This window comes from Parambassis ranga, chromosome 1 (assembly GCF_900634625.1).
Source record: "Parambassis ranga chromosome 1, fParRan2.1, whole genome shotgun sequence".
NCBI classification, from domain to species: Eukaryota; Metazoa; Chordata; class Actinopteri; family Ambassidae; genus Parambassis; species Parambassis ranga.
In genome coordinates this window covers 4,836,337-4,855,384 of record NC_041022.1, presented here as the reverse complement: position 1 = coordinate 4,855,384, position 19,048 = coordinate 4,836,337, and the positions used below count along the sequence as shown (strand labels likewise).

Sequence of the window (19,048 nt, the reverse complement as noted above, 5' to 3'; positions counted from 1 at the left end):
CCCTTCAACCTGGCGAAAAACAGTCAATACATCGAAAACAGGAAAGATTGTTTGTTTTCAACTCATAGTAGAATAAACAGGGAAAATGAGGCGGAATTATAATTCTCTTCAAATGTCAGATTAAAGCAATGATGGACGGATGGTGCGCGGACCTGCAGATTAGGGTGTTGTTAGTGGTCCGTGTATTTTGCAGATATCACTCAGTCACTGGTTAACTAGAGACCTTCCTATCTTTGGTAGGACCATTCTATCTAAAGCTGAAGGTATTTCCAAGCTGATCTACCCGTGTCACTCTCTATATATTTCCTCTAAAAACATAACTAAAGCTAACACAGTTATTTTCCAGTTTTTGTGGAGGAATAAAACCCACTACATAAAAAGGTCTCAGCTTGTAAAAGAGTATGATAAAGGTGGTATTAAAGCTCCAGAATTTGAATCTATGATTGGAACTTTTAGAATTAACTGGATCAAATCCTGTCTGACACAGCCCGACTCCATGTGGTTCCACATTCCAAGGTCCTTGTTTGATAAAATAGGAGGTTTAGACTTTATTTTGAAATGTGATTTTGAAGTGAACAGGATCCCCATCAAACTGTCCAATTTTCATAAACAGATGTTGCACTTTTGGAAAATGATATTTACCCACACCTTTTCTCCCCATAATTCCACCCTATGGAACAATAGAGTAATAACACTGAACCGAAAATCAATCTTTAAGAGTGATTGGTTTAAGAAAGACATTATTTATGTTACAGATTTAATGGATGATGATGGCACCATTTTGTACTACTCAGACTTTATAGAAAAACATCACCTTAACTGCTCTCACAGAGAAGACAGTAAATTATGCAAACTGATCCCGTTACCTCTGATTCACTTGATTAGAAACTTTAGGACATTGCAATTTAACTGATAAAAAATGTAATAATAAATTCATTAGTAGTTCCTTGAAAGCCAAGATTTTTCATGACTATGACAGAAGGGTTTTTTTGCAGGGATCTGATTCTGCTTCAAATACAGTAGCCATCATCCTCCTGGGTAAATATCATATCCATTGTGCTAAATGGAGAAAATGTAAACCTTCCTTTCCTGCTTTCCTGAATGAATTTAAATGTTTTTTTTCATCACTCAAAAAATTAAGCCTGAACTTCTCCCGTTTTTTGCTCTTCTAATTTCTATAGTATTTGTATCTCACCCTTGCTGCTCTGTTTTTATTTAAAACTAAATGTATCTTGCCTTCTGTTTTTGTTTGTTTTATGAAATCCCCTACTGTTTTGTTATTCCTTGCATTTATTTTGTATATTGTACCTCATTTCATCTGTATTTGTTGTTATCCTCTTAAGAGTTTGTATATTTAGCTGCTTAATAAAAAAAAAAAAGGATCAGGAATGAAAAATGGCGCCGTTATCTTTGTTGTCATTTCTTATTTTCTGATATTTAACCGAAACCGGGAACATGTGTCGGTTAGGTGTTTAATGGAGGACTTTCTGCTGGAGGTTCAGTTCAGAGTCATGTGGAAACAGAGCTTTCATCTTTATAATAAACTTCCGACATATACCTTTAAACATTGTTCAGACCTTAAGAAGCATTAAGAAGCATTCAAAGACCACAGCGCCACCATGTGGTGTAAAAATCACAAACATTGCATTTTATTAAATATCTCTTTCTACCTGCACACACTTTATTTTTTATTTTGAGGTAGAATCTCTTCTTTTTTAAATACAGTTTCATACAAAGCATTCCTATTGATTTTCACTCATCGATCCATGTTCCTGTTTCATAACATATGACTGCATCATCATCATCATCATCATCACACAGAACAACACAGGACGACAGCGCTCAGCATCCAGGAGCCCAGAATGACCACGTTTCATAGCACCACAAGTTTAAATAGATTGATATCAAATGTTTGGTCAGAGTTTGTGAGAAAGGCACAAAACACTGCTACATGAAACAGCTACAGCTCCTTCAATCACAAACACACACAGAAAACCTGAAAAAGAACCACATCTGAACGCACAACAACACGTCACCAGGGGCCGTCCTGCAGGAAGCTCGCCGCAGGGCGCTCACTGACACTTCCACACAAACAGGCTGCAGGGAAGAACCAGGAAGAGAGACGTCATCGTCATCATCATCACCATCATTATCATCATCATCATCATCATCACCCATATCATCATCATCGTCGGCATCACTCTCACCCTTATCATCATCATCATCATCATCATCATCATCACCCTCACCCTCATCATCATCATCATCATCATCATCAACCTCAGTGATACACATGGTTTTTATCTCACCTGCAATCGCTGCCGCCGGCGCTGATGACGTATTTGTCATCACAGGAGAAGCGAATGTTGGTCACATGAGCGGAGTGGCCAAAGTACCGTTTGTGTTTCGACTGTAAAATGATCAGAGGAGGCGTCAGTCAGGCGTGAGGACTTTTACTCTGACTCTTTTTTTATGAAGGTCACCTACAAATTTCTCAGAGCAGGGGAAGTCAAAGAGCTTGATGAGGCCAAAGTCGTCTCCGGTCACCAGGTTCAGGCCGGTATGAGAAACACAAGCACAGTTTACATCAGCCTTCTCTGCGTTACGAGGCCAAACACCGAGAACCTCATCACCGAGGATGCTGCACAAAACAACAACAAACACACAACAGTGACTAACTGTGAGCTCCCAACAGCCCTCAGTGTGTCTCAGTATGTTCCCGAGACCAGAGTGTGGTTTGTTTTACTCCTCGACTCTACGTTTAGGCTTCATTAGATTTTTGCTCAGATATAAATGTTCCTTAAGAGCACAACACATTCCTCAGGCAGCCTACCTGGTCCAGGTCGCCCAGGTGATTCTCTCGATGACAGGCTGATCAGGGACGATCTTACCTGAGGGGACTTCATGCACCTGGCGAGTGTAGGTGCTGGTGGACACCTGATTAAAAAAAACAAAGGTCAGCAAACACAATTCTGATTCTGAGGCCACATAACAACAGTGACCTTTCACCTGGATGTGTCTGCTGTCAGCAGAGAAGTCGATCTGGATGACAAAGCCGGGGATGTCCTTACAGTAACCGATGCGATTGAGTGATGGGCCAAGAGAAAGATCGTAGAAGTCTACTGCACTTTCAACTGAACCCACCGCCAGGAATCGATTATCTGGACTGAACCTTAACCACAAGACAGCCACAAACAGAGGTGTTTATATATATATATATATACTGATGTCCTGGTATCTGGTAAACCCTGATGTCCTACCGGATATCTTGAATGGTGGCACTGCGGTCTCTCCTCTTGCCCCAGACGGTGAGCGAGTTGACCAGCAGGATGATGAACTCTCCGTTCTCCATGCCGATGGCCACCATTTCTCCATTGGGACTGTAGGATGTGCACTTGGCAGGATGACCCAAACTGACCTTGTTCAAAAGTTTCTAACGGAAAACAACACGTCACCTTGCTGCACATGAAGTCTGCAACCTGGGTGCCCCTTTAGAGTACAAACCTTATCTGCTAGGTCCCATATTCTGATGGTCCCATCATCGCTGGCGGAGATAAAGACATCTTTGAAAGGGTGAGTTGCTAAACCCCAGATCCCCCCCTGGGTGTGTCCATTGATCATCGTGTTGGAGGCTGCGTTCTTTTCTCCGACCTCTATGATCTCGCCGTCTTTGGTTCCCACCAGGATTTTTCCCTGGATGGCAGAGACATGTCAGAGGGTTTGAGGGACCTCAGATCTTCCACAGTGTGCTGAACACAAGCAAGTTGTTTATTAATGACACACTCATTGAGCAGGTAAAAGAGGTCAAACGTCTCTGTGTCTATCTGGACAATAAAAGATGGGCAGAGGTTTGTCTGCACTGAGAAGAAGCAGGCAATCTCTGCCAGCTGATATGACTGGGCTTGTTGTACAAAATAATTATTTCTCATATTGACTATTGTCAGACAGTATGGTCAAATGCAAAAAGAAAAGATGTAAATAAACTCCAGATAATGCAGAATAAGGCTGCCCGTGTGGCATTAAATTGTTCTTATAGGACCAATATAAACACCATGCATCAAATCTTGGCTGGCTAAAAGTTTATGATGAGGCATTAGCTTCACTATTATTGTCAATGTGGAAAATCTTAAAAAAATCAAACTCCAATGTTTCTATTTCTCCAATTCAAGACAAATTTAGTGGCATATCCATGACTATCTAAACATGCAGCTGAAGGACGCTTTTTAATTCCAAGTGCTAAAACTCCTCAAATGCACTTTTACCTACAGAGCAATGAAAGAATGGGACTCTGTACCACTAACTCATCAGAATCGGAAAGAAGTCTGTTTTTAAAATGCACCTGAAAAGCTTTTTAGGAGCAACTTATATATAAAACGGTCTCTTTTTGTAAACTACGGGAACTTATTTTGAGTAATAGCTTGACATTTCTTTTGTATAAACTTGATGATATTATTGTAATGCATTTTATGAATTTTTATTGTATAATGTATGTTTTTAACAATGGACCCAGGAAGAGTAGCTGGGTGTAAACCAATAATAAACAATAAACCATGAAGGATAATAAACAAGCATGAGCAGAGACGTTCCACTGCGGAGTTTGGTCCATACCTTCCCTCTGCAGACTGACCGGACGTTCTCCACCGCTTGCCCGGTCTCCAGCTGAAACGCTCTGCAGCGCTTCATCTCCTGGTCCCAAAGCTTCACTGCTCCACCCTCCTTAGTCCTATTAAACAGCAAGAGGCATCCTGAGACCTTACCCAGGGGACCATGTGCCTGCCAGGGTAATGTGCAGCACCCTGGTGTCACTGTGAGATTCTTTCTCTTAAAAGGACCCGTCAAGTTTCTGAGGACCAGCATCTGAGGTCACATCCCCAACAAACAGAAAGAGAAAACACCAGAGACAAGAGGAGCCATTTGGCTGTATGATGCTTGCTGATTGTTCCTCTCTCTGTTTGCTGGGGGTCAGGCTCTGGTTCTCTGTGAAGCACCTTGAGACTGTTCTGACTGTACATGATGCTCTTTAAATAAAACCGGTTGTGTGGAAGGACCTTCTGTGTCCCTGGTGTGAAGGACACACAGGCACCATGAAAAGCCCTTTAACTAAATTACTCACGGTCGCTCCTTCCCTCCTGTGACGATGAGTCCGTCCCTCAGGGTGGTGTACATGGTGAAGACAGGACCACTGTGTGCTTTCGCGACCACTCTAACCAGGAAGTGCTCCCTCCAAACATACACATCTCCGTTGACAGCTCCAGTGAAGGTCAAATTGTTCTGTAGAGACAAACACTGATTTACCGAAACGTAATGAAAACGTCGTACTTTATTTTGAAGAACTCATTTAAAACTTCTTACAGCGCCAAATGCCACAGACAGCATGGTCTGCATGCGGCCATCCTCCACTGAACCGATCACACCTTTCTTGTACATGAGTGAACCACCGACCAGAGTCCAGAATTTGACATGCTTGATTCCAACCGACACAAACTGGGTGTCAGAGTCTGGTCTGAACTCCACCACAAAGATCCGCTCGGCATGGCCGCCCTTACTGGTCACCTTGGTGCCTGACAAAGAGGTCACAGGTCAGTTTCCAGCATGCTGTTGTAGAAGAGCCCGTTCATGACAGCTCCAGCAGCAGCAATAATGTGAATCTACTCCTAAGACTGCACTGGTCAGAGGACGCTGCTGCCCCCTGCTGCTCTAAAGCTCACTACATAAATCACTGTGAGGAATTTGAGTGTTGGTACCTTCCTGCCACCTCCACACTGTGATGGTGTGTTCAGGCTCCACCCCCACAGACAGCAGCAGCTTCCCTGTAGCACTGAAGTTGACATAGCCAACACCTTTAGCATGGGAGCAGCGGAGGATGGACAGCGTCTGCTTCGTCAAGGCATCCCATATGTGGATGGACGGGGCAAGGCCTGTGAGAAGACGGCAAATCGTAGATACCACACAGCTCAACAAGCACAAAACCAAGGTAGTGGACTGCACTGTGGACCTGGGACCTGGTCGCAAGGAACTGGCTATGATAAGGTTAGTTAGAACCTAACTAAGAGTCAGAGTGGTAATGGAGACCACACACCTTAATGACCAGTGTCAAGTATCCTGCAGGACATTAGTAACAGGGAACTCAGGAGCTATGGCATCAAAGACCACAGGCGATCAAATGAGCATGGAAGCTTTAAAGGGATCTGAGGACTCACTGGGGCTGATGCATACATGTAGCAGCAAAGACAAAGGATTAGGGAACTAAGCTGAATCTATATCATGAAGGAAAGTGAGGATGTTAGGGCCAAAGGAACCTAACAATCAGGAACCGGTCATTTAGCTGCAGGTGGCTGCACAGACCTCAGTCTGACCACGGAGCGGTATTCAGGTCCAACAGGATTTACAGTTTGTCCTTTTGCTGAACTAAAGGGGCTTAGACAGCCATGGAGCCAGGGCATGGAGCAACCCATGGAGTATGGGTATGGGCATAAGCATCCAGAACATAAAGCTTGAACAGCTGTGTTCAACACAGCATCACAGAGCAAAGGAACACATGTCACCAGGAACTGTGGAACAAACATGCAAGCTACGAGGACCTTATGAATGAAGGGCCGACGAGCCAAGAGGTCAGTCACAGTCAGTGATGCAAAAAACAAATGGAGGAACCAAAGAACGGAACACAGACCTACACAGCTAAAGGTGACCCTGAAGATGCTGAGTGCCCAGATTCAGGAGTTCAGGCAGGTAGGGAACCAACAACATACCTACTCCTATTTCAGGATCATTCAGTACCATCACCTTGTCTAGGAGAGGGTGGGAGCTGGCTGACATGCTGAGTGGACAGAGGAGGGCAGGACTGTGAGTTAGATTCAGGGCCGAGGACACGTGGGCCAGCTCAGCTACTGTCACATGCTGAACAGAGGTGCTAAGCAAGGCTTCGTTCGGAGTCTGACTTGCTTTAGTTTCCTAGAACCACACTAATGTGGAGACATCTGAAACACCGTTTACAAAGGTGACACACACTCTGAACATGGTGAGCTGACCAACACAACGAGTCACAGAGCCACGTGCTGTCAGGGCTGTAAAACAATGTTCATCTGAATCCACAGGAGTGCAAACATGGAGGGGGGGCGCTCTACAAACAGGATCAGACCTGCAGAGGATCCCGACTGCTGATACTCACCGGACACTTCAGCCTCTACACACCGAGAGCAAACGTCACAGGCAGGTTAAACTCTCCACAGTGTGTGTGAATGGATCAGTGTTGATGAGTGACGAGGAAGGTGACTTACCTGGCAGGTCAGTGACGTCGCCTGGTGATGAGGTGAGGCAGTGATGATGAGGAAGCAGTGGAAAAGAAAATAAGTGCAATGTGCCAGAAGCAGCTGAGTTCATGCATGACAGCAGCAGGATGATCAGTTAAACACATCTGTGACACTCTGAGGTTATTCTCAAAGAGAGCGCATTCTAACATGAGCTGCTGCCTCAGCAGACCGCCACGGACCAGGCGGCCATGCTGGTCCAAGTAACAGAACCACCAGCAGCAGCTCAGAGGACAAAGAGACAGACGGACAAAGGCGCCGTCCTCTCTGTCTCTTCTTCCTCTGATGGATCAGTGGGTGACAGATTGAGGGGAGAGAAACTGAACCACTGACTTTTTATGTCAGTCCCTGCTGTTGAAATACACCTAATAAAGGGGGCCATGGATCAGTGATCATTTCTGCATTTGGGCAGCAAGGGATCTCCTGTCAGTGGTTTCTGATTGTTTCAGTTAGCGCGGGAGACGTGCACTGCGACTTTGAGCTCTGGTCTGAGACTCACCGATCTGTCCTGTGGCGATGATGTTTTGGTATTTGGGATGCTGATTGACTGTCAGACAGAGAATGTCGTCGGTGTGCTCCAGGTAGAAACTCTGAATTCCTGTCAGGACAGGAAGTAGGAAGTGAGGTCAGCAGCACAGTTAGCTGGAAGCTCTGAGCGGGATTTACTGACCAGCCGACAGGTTCTGGATGACCACCACAGCAGCGGTATGGAAAATAATATCAGCACCGTCGTTGAGGTAATGCAGGTTGTTTCGACAGTCGAAGCCTCTGTAGCCGAAGACGTGTTCCAGCAGCAGCTCCTGGCAGCAGACAGCACAGTGACGTCACGTGTCAGAGCCACAGCTCCGTGAAGCTAACTGTGATTAGCATACAGACCTCCACCACTTTCTTCTTCTTGGTCACGTTGTTCTTCAGCAGTTTGTCTGGCAGCGGCGCCGCACGACTCACAGGAGGCCTGAACAGGAGACACGGAGGTTACCACAAACTGAGCCCCACGGCGCGGGGGTGATGATGTCATCGTGTACCTGTCCTCCACAGGGAGCTCTTTGTGCTGCAGGTGGGGTTTAGTTCCTGACATGTTCCTGATGCTGGCCGAGTAGATCTTGGTGACGTAGTCCACCACCTTTTCCCTCGCCACGTCACTGTCATACCCTGAACACACAACAAGTACATCACAACCTCGCAGCTCTTTGTTTACCTTTCCCCCACCGCCTGCAGATACCTCCATCCTCCTCCGTGTCGTCGTCAGACTCCTCGCTGTCTACGGCTTTGCTCTCTTTGTGACCCGGTGGCTCTCTGCTCCATATCATCAGCGCCGTGTCTGCCCCGCCCACCGACAGCAGCACAGAGTCGTCATTGGACCAGCGGACGTTGGTCACGTTGGTGCTGTGACCCACATACTTCTTAAACTTGGCAAACTGGCCCTGTGGACAGAGGTGAAAGCTGACATGAGAGTGCAGAGCAAACTGTGTCCGGACAGGGACGCCACCTCACCCTGGATGGGAAGCTGAAAAGTTTGAGGAAGCCGAAGTCGTCTCCGGTGGCGAGCAGCTTGCGATCTTTGGTGAGCGAGGCGGTGTTAACGAAGCTGAGCATCGGCCATATTCCCTCACAGGTCGGACCCAGAACGGACGTCCAGCTTGCCCAGTCCAGTTTCTCAAACTGGATGCACAGAAACACAGTCAATGATGCCACAGTGTTAACAACTTGAACCAAACTATAAATGTGTGTTAAGTGTGTGTGTGTCACCTCAGCCATGCTGATGTTCTGTTTGCGTCCTCGCGGAGCCTCAAAGAACAGCTGCTCTTTGGCTCCGGTGTTCACCTGCAGCAGTTTACCTGCAGAGGACACATCAGGAAGAACCTGGACAGAAGCTCGCCCCGTGTTCACATGCACAACGTGTTCTATGTTACCCAGAGCAAACCAGAGCTGTGCGCTGGTATCAGTAACAAACATCATGACACAGGCAGGTTATGTTTCTGTAACAATGGGCAGAGATGGCAGCTCACATGTGAGAGGATGATGAATTCACCACATTAAATGAGATTTGAGTTGCAACGTTTTTAAACTTGTGGTTTGACTATGAGTCGTGAGATGAAGCTGCTTGGAGAATCAGCAGAACCTCTGAGGAACTGCCCCGCTTCAGACTCAGGACCGTTCCTTCAGTGCTGAGAAAAGCTCTTTATGTTAGTCTGGGGTAGCTTGTTAACTCGCAAACATTTTAGCCGACATGCCGACATGCACACGGGTGTTTACAGGACATCAATTTAGCCTGCTAGCACGTTAAGGATGTTTCACTGCATGTGCTAACTGGCCACATCATAACTACATGCTGATATTTGCTGGCAGTTAACCTCTGGAGTCCCAGTCGATGTGAGTGATGTAACTTCCTGCTCCTTTACAGATGCCGACTCTCTTACTGGTCAGGACGTTGTAGATGTCCACAAAGGAATCGTGGGAAGCCACAGCCAGGTACTTCCCTGCATCTGAAACACACATCACCCATCACCCACCAATCAATCACCTCCATCCTCCGCTGCATCTGTGTGGTGTGTTCGAGTACCTTGGGAGAAGCGGATGTCAGAGATGAGCTCTCTGCGGTGGTGGAAGGTTACCATGTCCTCCAGCGTGTCGGCATTCACCACCAGGAAGCTGCCATCATTCAGACCGACTGCCAGAGCTTTACCATCTGGAGAGAAGGCGCAGCACCGCCCACCTGATGGGGAAAACAGGTGTGAAGGTGCCTGTGTGTAAACAGTAATCCCTCAGTATCTGTTCCTGTCACCTTTCTTGAGTTTGCGTACGGCTACCATGCGGTGGTTGGCCGACAGCTCCCAGATCCTCAGAGTTTTGTCATCGCTGACGGTGGCACAGACAGGAAGCAGAGGGTGAGCCGCCAAACCCCACACCTCCCCCTCCATGTGACCCTGAACACAGGACACATGGACCATTAAGATACTCTGCAAAGGAGGTGAATCTAGCTGCATAAAGCGCAACATGATCACATGACTACATGCAGTCCTTCATAGTGAAAGGTCTCTGAGCTCAGATCCAGGAGCGACCCCCGTCTCGTAGTCTGACCTGAACCAGCAGCGTCATCGGTCCGCTCTTGTCAATCTCTAGGATTTCTCCGTTCTTTGTTCCCAGCAGGATGTGACCATGACCCAGAGTGATGGCTCTGATGGATGGGTTGTCCTCCAGCAGCAGACCTGATCAGGATACAGAGGAAGATGTCAGGAGCTGTGAGAGGCACTTCAGGTCACATGAGCTGAAGAGTGAAAGCAGGAAACCTTTAGAGGACGGGGACAGAGCTGCTCTCTTGATAGCATACGTCTTCAAACACCTCTCAAACATGTCGTCCCAGAGCTCCACAATGCCGTCCTTCCCCCCCGTCACAAACCCCTGCACAGTGAAGGCAACTCATGAAAACACATCACTGACCTTCACACTGAAAAGTCTTCATTTATAAAATAACATATGACGTATAAAATGGCAGTATGGATGATGAAGACCGGAAAAAGGTCAGATGAGGTGTCACCTTGTCCAGTGAGCACATGGCGAACACTGGGCCGTCGTGGGCTTTGATGGTCTTGATGAGCGTCGTGTCCCTCCAGAAATAAACATCTCCATTTGTGGCTCCAGAGAAGACCAGGTCCTCGGATCGTCCATAACATGCCGACATCATGGTCTCCTGCTTCCCTAGGTTCCCGAAAATCCCTCGTTTAAATGTCAGACCACCACCTGCAGGACAGGACAGGATTATCCACAGCTAGGAACTGGTTTAAAACCTGTGTCCTCTGAACCTTTGAGACAGCACAGAAATGAGTGAGTCTACCTGAATGTTGCCAGAACTTGATGTGCTTCATCCCCACAGTCACCAGTTTGTCCATCCTGAAAGGATTACTCTTGACCACATAGACTTTATCCTTATGCCCCCTGCAGGACGGAGACGGAGACGGGTGAAGAAAACTAAACTGGGATTTACACTGGAAGTGTTACAGGAGCAGAATGGAAGTGCTGCATTATTGCGTCTCCAGAGAGACATCAGTCTGCACCAGACATGTTTCTGAAGAGTTTCTGAAGCGTGTGTCTGTGTGATGTTACAAGCTCCTGTGAGACTCACATCACAGTGATCTACTGTTGACCTGATGGTTATTGTCCTCCCTGCATGTGTCAGGCTGGGTCACAGCCTGTTTCCTCCATCAACACACCTTCCACTCTGAGAGCAGCTGCTGCTGCCCTGCCTGCCTCCTCCTTCCTGATGTGGTCCTTATAAAAAGCATGTTAGATTATATAAAATGCTGTTTGTCTACTTCCAAAATGAGTCTCTCCTCCTACATGGCTGTGGCTGCTGTGATGTTTAATCAGCCAGAGTTCAGTCTCACTGTGTTTTATTTTGAAACTCTCAGGTGTCCTAGTGCCTGACTTCCTGTCTGCTTGATGTGGCTGGTGGGCGCGACACGGCACCAGAATAGCGCCGGTGCATCTGTGTCGCAGAGCAGCGTGGAGCTGCAGTTCTGTGTAAATACTCTCTTGACTAAAATGAAAGTGTTTCACAGCGACTGTGGTAACGCTTATGTTAGCTTCTGGTGTAAAGCTTGAGATTACAACAGAGACTTCTTTTTTTCCTGCACAACACGGCAGGTGTGTGTGTGTGTGTGTGTGTGTGTATCAAGGTGTGTGCTATGCAGTGTGTGTACCTGGCCTTAGCCAGCCTCTCTCCTTTCTTCCAGTCCCAGATGACGATGGAGTGAAATTCGTCCATTCCCACAGAGATCAGACTCTTCCCGTCCGCTGGCACACAGGATAACACACGGTGATGTGTTTGTGTACACAAATGTGGTGTGAGGATTACAGGTGGTGATTTAAAGCTGTGTACCTGTGAACTCGAGGGCACACACTCCTCTGCTGTGGTGTCCTTTCAGCAGCGACAGACACTTCAGGGTCTGGATGTCCCAAACGTGGATGGCCGGGTCTCTGCCGACCTGAACGCACAAACAGCCAATCAGAAATGCTCTTGGTCAGTCTGTCGGTATCATACTGCACCCCGATTGGCCGGCCGTACCTGTGCGGAGGCCACATAGTCTTTGAGCGGGTGCACAGCGAGGCTGAGGATGTCGTCGTCGTGGCCGAGGTAAAACCTCTGACTGTGCTGCATGCGGTTGTAGACGACAGCGACGGCAGCCACGTGGTACACCACCTCTCCCGCCTGACTGTAGAACAGGTTGTTCCGACAGTCAAAGCCCCGATACCTGCCCCACCATAATAAATATCAAATATGTTAGTTTGAACCTGGATCGGTGCTTGTTTAGAGATAGCGGTGCTCAGTTTTACCCGTGAACAAACTGCAGACGAAGCCCCTCCTCCGGAGCTTTCTGCCGCTTCAGGGAACCAATCAGCTTCTTTCTGAGTTGTGGCAGGTCCTCTTTATACACCTGCAGACAGTGACAGGTGAGTCACAGACCCACAGGTGTGTTTTTTACTGTGTTGTGTTACCGGTTACCTGACGGTCATAGCTGATCTGAGCTTCCTGTTCGATGTCTGAGTCAAGCTCCGGAACATCTGACACGTCCGAGTCCGACTCGCCGCTGTTGGAGTCGGCATACCCCTCTGAGGAAACAAGCACTGATCAGCATCTCAAAGGCTTTTGTGCAGGTCTGGTGTCAGGTGGCTCTAAATGTTACCTTGGAGGAGAGGCTCTAAAACACCATTCATGACACCTTCAGGTAGGAACCTCCACTGGAAGATGGCGTGGTCGGCGCCACCCGTACTGACTACCCACTGTAGATCATTGGACCAGCGAACGTTGGTGACATGGACAGAGTGACCGATGTACTTCTTGAATTTGGCCCCTGTTTGAAGAGAAGAGTCTTAAAAAGTTTGAACGACAGCTGGTTCCTCTGGAGGAAAATGAGTGGAATAAAGGAACAAGCACCTTTCTTCAGGCAGGGAAACCTGAAGAGTTTGACAAGACCAAGGTCATCCCCGGTCACCAGGGCCGCATTGCTGTAGTTGGCATCCACAGAGTTCGTACTGGTAACATTGGAGTATTTGGGCCAGATGCCATTCACCTCCGGCCCAACAACACCTGTCCACGTCATCCAGGGAATCCCCTTTGCCTCCTCTTTAGGAACCAGCTTACCTGCTACAGAAAAGGTTTGCAGGGAGAGGTGAGACAGTTAGTCCACAGTCCAGACAGGTGAGTCTCTAAGTCCCTAAGCCAAAAAGGTAAGTAGTCCCAAGTCTGTACTGGTAGGCAGTAGGATACGTTAAACTCATGTTCAGCCAGGTGAGTTCTGGCTCAGGTTCAAGTCTTACAGCTGTCTCCTGTATCTAGACCCATGACTTAAACAATAAACAATAAGTCCAGAGTTCAGTCTCCAGAGACGGGTCCCTTCTGACTATAGCGAGGCTGAAAAACACCAAAACATAACCCTGTTCTAAGTCAATGGACCTCAGCGTAAGACATTCCTACCTGGCATCCTGTAGAAGAGCCGGTCTCCGGCTCCATCATTGGTCTGGAGGAAGCGGCTGTCGACTGACCAGTCCAGGTGAGTGATGAAGGAGGTGGAGCGGCTACACTCACCCACCTTCTTGTAGCGCTGGGCGACAGCATAGATGTCCACCAGCCCATCATTTGATCCCACCGCCAGGAAGGAACCATCTGGAGAAAACTTGAGCTCATGGATCACTTCCTTCCTGTCCTTGATGTGCACGACCTCCGTCATGTCCCTGTAGAGAAACAAATGCTAAACGTTGGCTTCCCTGAGTGTGGTGAGGGACATCACAGCAAGGGAAACAGTGCCTTACCTGACACGAAGCACAGTGAAGGAACCGTCCTTCATGCCCAGAGCGAGCTGGGAGCCATCGTTGTTGAAGGAAACGCTTCGGACAGAGTCCTCCATGTTACAGCGAGCCAGCAGAGTGTGGTCAGGGAGGCTCCACAGCCTGAGAGACACAAACAGAACCATCAGCTGATGGACAGCACGCTGGTGACCGCAGCGTGGCTGCTCAGACTGACCTGACGGAGCGGTCGTCACTCCCGGTGACAGCGACCGGCTGTTTCGGGTGCAGGTCCAGCGCCCACAGTTCACCCTCACTGTGACCCTGCATCAGCAGAACCGGTTTGTCCCGGTCTCGGACCATCACCTCAAAGATTTCGCTGTCCTGAGTCCCGGCCAGGATCCGGTCAGCCTTCCAGCAAACACTGCGGATTGAAAGACCTGCAACAGAAAACACATGCCGCATACGCCAATTCAGTAAATCACCTGGATCCTGAATCGGCCTTTAGTCTGTCAGGAGTAAGTCCTGATGAAGAGGAAACCAGTCTTAGACCTTTGTACCCCTGCTCCGCCTCTCTCAGGTCGATTTTGGTGATGGGTTTAAAGTCGACGTCCCACAGTCTGATGCAGCCATCCCGTCCTCCGGTGGCGAATCCTTCCTCACATGCGTGCATGCTGAAGATCCCTGCCTGGTTCAAAACAACACAGTTCCCATCAGCCTCCATGCACTGCTGTGTGTGTGTGTCTGTGTGTGTCTATGTGTGTCTGTGTGTGTGTGTGTGTGTCTGTGTGTCTCTGTGTGTCTGTCTCTGTGTGTGTGTCTGTGTGTGTGTCTGTCTGTGTGTGTGTGTGTGTCTGTGTGTGTGTCTGTGTGTGTGTCTGTGTGTGTGTCTGTCTGTGTGTCTGTGTGTGTGTCTGTCTGTGTGTCTGTGTGTGTGTGTGTGTGTGTGTCTGTGTGTGTGTACCCCATGTGCAGCCTGTACGGTCCTGATCAGACTGATTCCTCTCCATACATAGACGTCTCCATTCAGAGCTCCAGAGTATGTCAGCTCGTCTTTGGCTGCAGAGACACACAGGATGGTCTGCAGGTCGCCCGTCTTTCCAAAGATCCCTCGCTTTGGAGTCAGAGCGTTCCCACACAGAGTCCAGAACTGCAGATATGGGACAGAATTAACCCGTACCAACCAACATGTCAGTTTCTTTGTGTATGTTCTTTTTACTGTTTCATTCCATCATGTCAGAAACCCCTCCTTCGGAGCACTCATCACCAGCAGTCCAGTCTCACCTTGATGTGTTTGACTCCACAGCTGACCAGTCGGCCGGACTGAAATGGATCCCAGGACACATCAAAGATCTGCATGACAATCAGAACCTGAGTCAGAGGAGGACATGAAGGAGGTACAGCAGCTTAATGTTCATGAGTCATACTCTGTCCGAGTGTCCGGTTGCTGTGGCCAGAACTCGTCCTCTCCTCCAATCCCAGACACATACCGTGTTCTTGGCGTCCAGGCCGACAGAGGCCAGTCGCTATGACAACAGAAACAGGAAATGCATCGGCCCCTTTTGTTTCAGATGTCCAATCACTAACCTGTATGTAATCAGTGTAGGGCAGAGCAGCAGCGATGGTGTTCAAGAGAGGCGGAGTCTCACCTGTCCGTCAGAGTCAAAGGCGAGACAAGCCACTCCGTGGGTGTGGGCATCCCTCAGGATGGAGACAGTCTGCATGGTGTAGGTGTCCCAGATACAGATGTGCGGGTCTTTACCTACCTGACCGGTGGCCACCTGGATCTTATCTGGATGCATCGCCAAGCTGAGAGAGACACAGAGACAGAGAATGTAAATCTCATGTTCTTCACACGAAGCAATGGGCATGCTCAGACCTCCAGGGCCCTGAGGGTCAGGGTTAGCCAGGTCCTGATCTCCTCGCCACGAACATCTAGGCCCTTATTACGGGGACATGACCCAGGCCTCTGACCTCTGGTCTGGTTCCCGGGTGTGTGATGAGGGCTGATATGGACTCTTTAAACCCTGCTGAGCTTTCTGTATGAAAACTGTGACCTCAGAGTCAGCTGCTGAGACCTGAGCTGTGATTGGCCGTGTTTAAATGTCTCTGTGCCGACACAGTGAACGCTGGTGGCAGCAGTCCTGCTGGAGGCTGACACGGACCAGTAAACACACACATGTTCCATATTTATGAACACGCCTCGGGGTTAATTTCTGTGAGCAAGCGCTGAGCTGCTTTTTACAGCAGAGACCTACATGTGTCCAGGCAGCTTCTGAAGGTGGAGTCTAAGTGGGCTGATGGAGGCTCCTCTGTGTGATCTGAGCACATGCTCAGCGGTTCAGATGAAGGATTCTAAGCTGAGGTGAAAACATGGAAAAAAAAATGATTTGAAATGTCACGAGGACTCTGACTTCAGCAGCTTCATCAGCATTTCTGTCCTCACTTGTCACTTCCAGTCCTCATCTGTCCCCGTGTAAAGGAGCAAACCAACAGACTTTACTCATCAGCTCAGGGAGGCCACAGCTCCAAGGACAACTGATGCCCCCTACACAAATACGAACAGCTGACGCTACTAGAAATGAGTTTTTGTACATGGACAGTTTGTTCAGAGACATAACAATAAAAGCTGAGGTCTGAATAAAAACCTTTACTGAGTTCTGACCTGTCTGAACCGGGTCACAGAGAGACCCAGGTCAGCCTGTGATTTGAATGATCACATAAACCTTTAACAGGCTGGAGCTGTGCACACACACACACACACACCTCCTTTGCTGTGACACCATTGGCTGTCTGAGAAGCTCGACAAACCTTCTATGATGTCACAGATTCTGAACGCCAGCTTTGAGGCTCCATCCTCTTTGCAACGTGCAAAGAGGCGGAGCAGAGCTGGCACTCACCTGTCACTCAAACTGCTCACACTCTTAGTTCAGTCTTAAAGGTAGGGTAGGAGATTTCATTCTGATGCACTTTTTGTTAAATTAGTGTAACTTCTCTTTACAATCCGATAGCAACCGATTAGTTGGTAGAATGTCAGACTGGTTGGGAGGCGTGGCTTCGGGGTGAGCTCCGAGAGAACGGGGCGTGTGTTTACTTTCAAAATCTCGCTGACTCTCACTGAGTTTTTAAAATCTCCTACCCTACCTTTAATGGACTTCATTTGCTCATGTTTCTTTGGACTGTAACATTTCTGACCCACTTTGGGAGCCTCTAGAGGACACTGGAGGAAATGCAGATTTTGCCGCTTGATGTTAGCTTCTTCTGAGGCTGCTCATTGGTGGAAAAAACTGACACCGTTAGGGACATACCTATGATGTACACACGTGCCACGCCTTCTCACCTGATGATGTCATCATTGTGCCCCAGGTAGAACTTCTGGGTGTGCTCGCGGGTGTTGTAGACCACACCCACCCCAGCCACGAAGTACACCACCTCTTTCCCCGCCGTGTAGAACAGGTTGTTCCGACACTGGTGGCCGCGGTATCCATGGATCCACTCCAGCCGCAGCTGGCAGCGAGGAGCCGTTTTATCCGACATGTCACGTCAAACCAGGAAACATCAAACGTCCACAAAGTAGCAGAAAACAAGCGCCTCCTGTCTAAGTCTGGCACCGGCTGCTCCACTGGCACTGATGAAGCATCCGCTATCACAGACCACACAAATCTGAGTCGGTCCGAATCTGCCGCTAATGCTGCTGGGAGCTGCGGTCCATCACTGTAGTCCCTCTAACAACAATAGCACCTCTCATAATCCCAGACTGCAGCCCCGCTGAGGGTCCAGGGTCACACAACCTTTACGAAAGTTCCCCAAACTACAGAACAGAGCACAGCGCCTCACAGAGGCCAGTTCAGGAACACACAGTCGGACTGATGTTCGGCTTTGAATAAATCAATATTTAAAAACGATACTAACAGATAAATCATAACATTATTGTAAACCCCATGGTGAGCTGAAGGATTTGTATCGTCGTTTTTTAATCCAAACTTCCATATAATAAACAATAATATAATAAACATATAATAAACAAACTTGGTTTGATTATTGTAGAATCGATTATGCCTGAGGTGACCTTAATACTCATCAGATAAAAACACTAAATAATATTGATGAGAAACAAAAAGAATTTGGTTTGATAAATTAATTCTGATTAAATCACATCAGAGTGTTAGGCTGAATTCTGACTCTAATACTGAATCAATATTACATAAGTGTTACATTAATAAAGGTTTATGATCACACGACCCTCTACAGAACCGCAGATCCGGACCGGAACCTCCCAGCAGACCATCGCCAGTGTCGGAGGAAGGTCACTAATAAATCAGTTCGGACCGCAGGTCACGTGTTCGGGCAGCTTCAGGGGAAACACGGGCTGTTTTTAAAAGGTTCCGTTAAGAAAATACCGGGTTTTATTCCACCGACGGAGCGTCAAAGGCTGAAATCTCAGAAAATCCCTCCGCCGTCTGTTCGCCGTTTCAGGCTGAAATCCGGAGATTACGACGCCGAGGTATTGCCGTCGCTCCTCATCCTAACCGGACGAACCCGCATCCGAGACAGGCGGCACCTGTTTCAGCGGGCCGGCCGACAGAGGCCCGCGGCGTCTTCCCGGACCAGAACTAGCCAGAAAAACCTGCAAACGATGGAGGAAAGTGGGAATTTTAACGGGAATCCCGGAGACAAACGGCGTCAATACAGAATCACTACGCGACCACTTCCTCTTATGCCCTTCAAAATAAAACGCGCTTTTCCGTCCAACTCCAGTAGTCTGTAAAATAGACCAACCACCTGCAACCAGACTGAACGACTGCACATAAATATGTTTATTTAAGGTTAATGCCAACATGCCATGTGATATAAAACATCCGAAATGTTCTTTTTAGACCAGGGCTGTCATATTACGCTTCTCTCTGTCACATTACACAGAGCGAAGGTTTTATTCTGAAAGCCTCTGCTTCCTGTCA

General features: G+C 48.0%; 1 protein-coding gene across 2 annotated transcripts; it reads right to left on the bottom strand.

Annotated features, from left to right (window-relative positions):
- Positions 1 to 1,782: 1,782 nt before the first annotated feature.
- LOC114433360 (echinoderm microtubule-associated protein-like 6) lies at positions 1,783 to 18,755 on the bottom strand. Of its 2 annotated transcripts, XM_028401885.1 has the most exons (42): positions 17,431 to 18,755; positions 15,740 to 15,899; positions 15,518 to 15,616; positions 15,375 to 15,443; positions 15,055 to 15,240; positions 14,643 to 14,778; positions 14,329 to 14,530; positions 14,118 to 14,255; positions 13,783 to 14,039; positions 13,243 to 13,452; positions 12,992 to 13,159; positions 12,811 to 12,917; positions 12,642 to 12,742; positions 12,373 to 12,559; positions 12,187 to 12,292; positions 12,008 to 12,101; positions 11,143 to 11,243; positions 10,846 to 11,048; positions 10,598 to 10,709; positions 10,389 to 10,516; positions 10,093 to 10,234; positions 9,871 to 10,023; positions 9,662 to 9,793; positions 9,057 to 9,145; positions 8,802 to 8,969; positions 8,530 to 8,731; positions 8,333 to 8,459; positions 8,184 to 8,262; positions 7,978 to 8,107; positions 7,807 to 7,905; positions 7,278 to 7,298; positions 5,745 to 5,918; positions 5,353 to 5,561; positions 5,114 to 5,271; positions 4,609 to 4,723; positions 3,505 to 3,693; positions 3,261 to 3,433; positions 3,010 to 3,172; positions 2,834 to 2,937; positions 2,488 to 2,641; positions 2,310 to 2,410; positions 1,783 to 2,097 (listed from the first exon to the last, which is right to left on the bottom strand). In XM_028401885.1, exons 1-42 carry the CDS (start codon positions 17,625 to 17,627, stop codon positions 2,073 to 2,075), a joined length of 5,868 nt encoding a protein of 1,955 aa, XP_028257686.1. In that variant the 5' UTR covers positions 17,628 to 18,755; the 3' UTR covers positions 1,783 to 2,072. The 2 variants fall into 2 exon arrangements, with proteins under 2 accessions (XP_028257686.1, XP_028257695.1); XM_028401894.1 differs by lacking the exon at positions 7,278 to 7,298.
- Positions 18,756 to 19,048: the final 293 nt, after the last annotated feature.